This window comes from Austrofundulus limnaeus, unplaced genomic scaffold (genome assembly GCF_001266775.1).
Source record: "Austrofundulus limnaeus strain Quisiro unplaced genomic scaffold, Austrofundulus_limnaeus-1.0 Scaffold2, whole genome shotgun sequence".
NCBI lineage: Eukaryota > Metazoa > Chordata > Actinopteri > Cyprinodontiformes > Rivulidae > Austrofundulus > Austrofundulus limnaeus.
Window position 1 is genome coordinate 7,733,112 of NW_013952404.1, and position 6,643 is coordinate 7,739,754.

General features: G+C 38.6%; 1 protein-coding gene across 1 annotated transcript in view; it reads left to right on the top strand.

The window, feature by feature from the left end:
- The first annotated feature begins 1,391 nt into the window (after positions 1-1,391).
- The window catches only part of ivd (isovaleryl-CoA dehydrogenase), an 11,506-nt gene continuing 6,254 nt past the window's right edge, over positions 1,392-6,643 (top strand). The window contains exons 1-10 of the mRNA XM_014014259.1: positions 1,392-1,613; positions 2,881-2,970; positions 3,107-3,158; positions 3,279-3,448; positions 3,535-3,628; positions 4,541-4,671; positions 4,753-4,849; positions 5,484-5,577; positions 5,745-5,826; positions 5,903-6,007. Coding sequence (XP_013869713.1) covers positions 1,482-1,613; positions 2,881-2,970; positions 3,107-3,158; positions 3,279-3,448; positions 3,535-3,628; positions 4,541-4,671; positions 4,753-4,849; positions 5,484-5,577; positions 5,745-5,826; positions 5,903-6,007 — 1,047 coding nt within the window. The 5' untranslated portion in view covers positions 1,392-1,481. The remainder of the gene's footprint in view (positions 1,614-2,880; positions 2,971-3,106; positions 3,159-3,278; positions 3,449-3,534; positions 3,629-4,540; positions 4,672-4,752; positions 4,850-5,483; positions 5,578-5,744; positions 5,827-5,902; positions 6,008-6,643) is intronic.

Here is a 6,643-nt window from a genome sequence, read left to right on the forward strand (position 1 = left end):
CTCTCTCTCTCTCTCTCTCTCTCTCTCTCTCTCTCTCTCTCTCTCTCTGAACATTTTAAAACAGCTGACGCGTCAAAGTTTGCTCTTTCCGCAGCAGGCTTTCACCATACCTTTCGAAAAACAAACTATAACTTTGAATTCAAGGGCGCCACCAAGGGGGGGCCATGGAGGGCCAGTGGCCCCCTCTCAAGGACAGCCCCCCCCCCCCCCCACACACACACACACACACACTTGGCCACAGTTTTATCATCGTGCAGGCTTTTGCTTGCTGTGCATTTTTTATTTTTCTCTATTGATTGTGGGGGGGAAGCAAGCCTGTGATCAGCAGGTCGCTGGTTCAAATCCCTTGCTAAATCAAAAAAATGTGGGTGTCAAAGGTCAAGCACCCACGCTTCCTTCCAGCGTTATTTAAACTCCTTGACRCCTTGCCCTAAACCTATAAACTCAGTTCTGACTCACCAGCTGTTTATTTCTCAGTGTCTTTTGTCCCCATAAGGAACGGCGGTCCTCACCAGGCTGTGTGCGCCAAAAAAAATGGTCAAAAATCGCCCCCACCAGGTAGCAAAAACATGTACACACACACTCAACTGCAGGCAGCCAAGATGTGCCTGTAGGAGGTTGGTGGTCAGTGGCTGCGTCAGGAAGGCATCTGGAATAAAAACGTCCAAATCTTTGTGCGAGTTAGCTCACTGTGGCGGTCCGTGTTGAGGGAAGTGGCTGCAAGAAGAAGGGGAAACAATTTTTTTTAGGTTGATTAAAATAACCCCGTATGTAAATGCAAACGTTGTCGAGCAATCAGGAGGACTCTAAATTATACAGCATGTGTATTTTTTAGAAAATTAAAACTCAAAATCAACAACATAACAAATCCACTGAAATTCTCTTCTAGTTTTTGGTTTTGGTGCCACCACAGGATTTTCWGTGGCCCCCACCTGACCCTCCATGAAAACATTTTTTCCACTGAAGAGAATTACATATACAACTAGATCAATCTGAGGCTTTAGGTAAAAAAATAAATAAAAGCACATTGTTGTTTTCTGAGCTTTAGAAAGTGTCTGACTTTGAACTGCCTTCAAGAYAGTCCTTCTTACAAATGAGAACATTATCAAAATATTATTACATCACATTTTATTCACCTGCAGTTTAAAAAAGTGCTTCATACAACCAAACACATACAAAAATAAATGCTGACATAAAAACATATATAATTAATATATATTATAGTATTCTATTTACAAATTATAAATYTGTTTTTTTATATTTTTCAGCTGTTTGAATTTTCAAATGAGTGTTTTTTATAGCTTTTTTTAAATATACATATCCAAAATGTCCACTAGGTGGTGCTATTGCTAAGAAACCTATCACGTACTTTTCTATAATAAASAGAAGAAGAAGACGTCAGTGGAACTCTGAAAAACTGTCAGAGTGAGACCTCTTTCCCAACAACCTCTAACCTCAGGSTTATTTGTCTTTTTCTCGCCATGTTCGCCGTCAGAAATGCTCTCCGTCTCGGCTCCAGGTTGTCCGTCCCCGCCGTGGCGAGGAGGGGATGTGCCGGAGCTGCAATCCCGGTGGACGACGTGGTGAACGGACTGACAGAGGAGCAGATACAGGTCAGCTAGCCGGCTCCGTGCTGCTAGCAAAAACAAGGTTCACTCGTTCGGTTGTGACCGAAGAAAAGCTCAAAAACGTACAAGAGTTAAAAAGTCACGTAAAGACAAGTCCAAAGCCAGTAATATTTGTGTTTTACAGACGCAGTCCARCTTACGTGATGACGTAACATTAGTTTAGATAGCTAGTTCGTRAAGCTCCATCAACTAAAAATGCTAAGGATCTTAGCTCTAGTTCTAACTTTTGGCTTTGCCTCAATACACGAAAGGTTAAACCAGGCTTATTATAAACATTTTGTATTGGAAACATGGTTAGTAGTGTTTGATGTTTTCTATTATAATCAGATAGAAAGCAGGTGACTCTGAAGGAGACAGACAGGAGGTGGAGTTCATACAGAGTGTTTGATTGGATGTTGTGGTCAGCATGAGTTTACATCTTTACTAAAGTTTTAATAGTTGAGCTGTCAAAACTCCACTCAGCTGATAGGAATTTAATGGGTGATCTTGATTCTGGTGTTTTGGTTTCTTAAACTTTAATATAGGAAATAATTACATTCTGATGACAAATCTTTTCAAGGATTCTCACAGTTCTTTTCATGACTATTACAAAAGTCTCGAGTCTTTCTTCATTTCTTTGTGTTTTTGCCTCAGATTAGACAGACTCGTTGTTTTTTGCTTGTTTTAGGACTTTTCATTGAAAAGTTTTTGTTCATTAAGCCACTTAACCCACGAATCACCCGTGCACACCACTCCTAAATTCAATAAAACTACAACAAACTAAACTCAATCAGACTCCTATGTAAACATAAAAACAACCTACAAAGAAGCAAATTAAAATGAGATATTTAGGCACTTTGTTGTTTTCAGCTTATCGCAAAAAAAGACAATTGTTTTAGTTTCTTCAACTGAGTCTGTAAAGTTTACCAAATGAAATTGTATTTTAGCACAAACAAGATGATTKCCAAAGAATAATTAGCTGAAAACTTGGCTTTTAGTTGATTATCAACTAAAAGATGAAGCACTTTATTTCTTTTTGTGGATCTGTGATTCTGTAAAGAGTTTAATGTGCTAGTAAAGTCTTTTCAAATAAGGTATATTTATTATTATTATTATTATTATTATTATATGTTATTATTATTTATTTACTTACTAAGACTTTCTCTGCCACTGTTGTAAGCCTGAATGACTCTGAAAAAGTTCAGGTTTAACCTTTTTTGACCTACCAATTAGACAACGTTTGTGTTGAGTTAAATAAATTTGTTTTTCACAGCTGAGGCAGACGGTCCGTAAATTCTGTGTGGAAAAACTTGGACCACACGCCGATGAGATTGACAAGAAGAATGAGTTTCCAGGACTGCGGGTGAGTTGAAACGCTCCACTGAACTTGTACCTAAAACCTCCGACTCGGCAAGAAAGTGAGCTTTGATTAATGTGGTTCTTGTTACTTCAATGCTGTTTGTGATTATTATTTTTTTTATTCGTTGTTCTTTTAACAGGATTATTGGAAAGCGATGGGGGAGATGGGACTGCTCGGCATCACTGCACCAGGTATGAAAGCCGCTATTTAAATGTTTTAAATGGAGGTTTGTTTGATAAGAACTTAATTCAGCTGATACCAGATATGAAAACGCTTCAGTTGAAGGCCTCTACCTTTAATATTCACCTCAGTGGAGGACGGGGGCACCGGGTTGGGCTACATGGAGCACGTCATCGTGATGGAGGAAATGTCCCGGGTGTCGGCAGCCATCGCTCTCAGCTACGGCGCCCACTCGAACCTCTGCGTCAACCAGCTGGTGCGTCACGCCAACRCTAAACAGAAGGAGAAGTACATGCCGAAGGTCAGGACCTAACGTGTCTCTCTCTAAAGCAAAGCTGAGCGCTGATTGGACCGTTTTAACGCCGGTTGTTCTTCGTCTTCCCTCAGTTGCTGACAGGAGAGCACATCGGCGCCCTGGCCATGAGTGAACCTAACGCTGGTTCTGATGTCGTCTCCATGAAACTCAAAGCTACAAAGAAAGGTAGAACAGGAGCGGAGGGTACAGGCTTGCTTTGTTTAAATGTCAGCTTTGCAGCAAAGCATCTAGTTTGTATTTAAATAATGAGGTCAAGGACAGTTTGAGTCTGTTGAGGCGTCGCACTGATAAGCTGTGTGGCCCGATAAGGAAACTATTTAGTCAATAAAATGCTTGTTTTTGAGACTTACAGAAACTCCTACTGTATAGTAATATTAAGTTTTTATATTGCTTTTTAAAGGTGAATGTTTGTTTTACATCTGCATTACTTAGACAACATACTACTCTTTAGATCGGTACTTTTTATAGAGTTTTATTCTTGTCGTTTTGTTCTACAAACTCATTTTAACGACTCCTAATATTCAGGACTGAACATAAGTCAGAAGTGTTTATACCTGCAGTCAGAGGAGTGAAGACTTCAGTTCTTTTTGTAATTGAAACATTTCTGTTCTGTGCTGGGATATGAACAGAACCTGAGCTTTTTTTTTCTGCGCCTTCATAACCCAGTTTCTGAAAATATAAACATGGAAGGATTCTCTTAGGCAAATATTAAACGATCTACATCTATTTTTTTTTTTTACCTTGAGTTGTTTTTAGAGTTTATTCTTGTGTAAAATGTAATTCCTTACCTTTGACCTTTGTTTGAACCAGGGATGGGCAATCCTTGAGGGCCACTATCCTGCATGTTTTAGAAGGTTTCTCTGCTCCAACACCTCTGATTTGAAGACTGGGTGATTAACAGGCTTCTGCAGAACTTGAAGAGGTAATTAAATCACTGGACCAGGTGTGTTGGGACAGGGAAACAAGTAAAAAAAAATGCAAACTAGTGGCCCTCGACGACCAGGTTTGGACACTTCTGGTTTTATTATTTCTGCCATAAAGTTGTTTAATTTTTAACGTCGCTGTGTTTGCCTCCAGGGGACTACTATGTTCTAAATGGCAACAAATTTTGGATCACAAATGGTCCGGATGCAGATGTTCTGATTGTGTACGCAAAGACGGATCCTGGGGCGCATCAGAAAGGGATCACAGCGTTTATTGTTGAAAAGGTAAACCCTCTCATGCGTGTTTGTTGTTGAAGCATTATAAAACGAAATGAAGTAAAATTAAAATGTTTTTTTTCCCTTCAGGGTATGCCAGGATTCTCCACAGCTCAGAAACTGGATAAACTGGGCATGAGGGGCTCCAGCACCTCTGAGCTGATCTTTGAAGACTGCAAAGTTCCAGGTAGGAGTCAGAAACTCGCTCTGCTTAAAGGTTTTTGTACTCGTTGTGTTAGGAGTCATTTTCTGAAGACCTGTCTSTTAGTTTTTTTAATGAGAGGATGTGAGTGGGGGGTCTTCAGTAAATTGTGTTTGCATTGTATTGGATTATATGTCTGTTGGTATTGTAATTATGTTTTATATTTGTTAAATAGCATCTGGCTGGTTTTTATGCTTTTTTTATTTTTATTTTTTATTTTTTTGGCATTTTGATATCAGCTGGATTGGGGACTACAGGTGGAAATTAGCACTAATTCTATAACCTGGTTCAATTCATCTCTCCTTTAAGGTTAATGTATATTGTACATTGTCCCTGTTTATAGAATAGAATAGAATAGAATAGAATAGAATAGAATAGAATAGAATAGAATAGAATAGAATAGAATAGAATAGAATAGAATAGAATAGAATAGAAACAGCCTTTATTGTCCCGCAGAGGGGAAATTCAGGTGTAACAAGAGCAGCATCGGTTCACAAAATATATATATTTCTACGCACCAATAGCAATAGTAGTAATTGTAATAGAATAGAAGTAGCAATAAAAATTAAAATAAACAAAATAAAATTTTAATTATTAATAATAATTGTGTTTGTTACAGAGAAGAATGTTTTGGGTTCACTGAACAAAGGCGTGTACGTGATGATGAGTGGACTGGACCTGGAGAGGCTTGTGCTCGCTGCAGGACCTGTAGGGTGAGGTTTAAAACTGAGCCTATAACGTCTTTACAATGTAGAGAAATGTTTATTAATGCTGTGCATACAATGAAGAGATGTTTCTCTTTATCGCAGTTAAACCACTTTATTATTACCATTATTATGTATTTTTATTTATTATTAACATGATAAATATTGTTTTCCAGCATCATGCAGGCAGTTTTAGATGCTGCTGTTCCTTACCTGCATGTGAGAGAAGCGTTTGGACAGAAGATTGGACACTTTCAGGTTTGGCTGTCAAAGATATGTTAAGTCCATATTAATATAATTATTATTTGCTGATTAAAGTTGAGCTGTTCTGCAGCTGATGCAGGGGAAGATGGCCGACATGTACACCAGGCTGAGCTCCTGCCGGCAGTACCTTTACAACGTTGCTCGGGCTTGTGACAGAGGACACTCCAGCTCAAAGGTAGGACCCGCCTGCAGCTTCTGTTTGTGCATCTTGTTCATTAAGGTAAGAGCTGGACCAAAAACTTTGATCGTTTTATTTTATTACGTTAACACTTCAGGCAAAAGTGGCCTACTTTTGTTACTACTACAGTAGTCATATTTTTTGTTTTGTTTTTTGCCCATACATGTCAGATTATTTTTTTCACGAAAGTCTGAACAGGAAAAATGGGATAAAAAAATAAACCTAACTTATGTGTGGTACTAAGCGTTTGGGTAGCTTTTTAATGCAGTAAGAACCAAAAAAACAAAACACGAGCTAAACAGTTAGCAGTTACATGCCACACGTGTGTAAACTAGGGTTGTGCATAATCGTATCGTGTGCAATTAATCGTCAAAAACATTAATCGATTATTTTTTTGTCACTAGACGATTAATATGATTAATGCCACCTAGAGCTGGGCGATATGATCAAAATTTTATATCACGGTATTTTCAACATTTTCACCGGTTTCACGGTATTTGACGGTATTTTTCTTTTCATCACAGCTCAGCTGATAATAAAATGTACAAACCCTGGTTATTGACTTTTTTTTTCTTTTACTGTACCTCTGTCTGTGTCACTATTTCCCTCCTCTGTGTCTGTTCTTCTCTGACT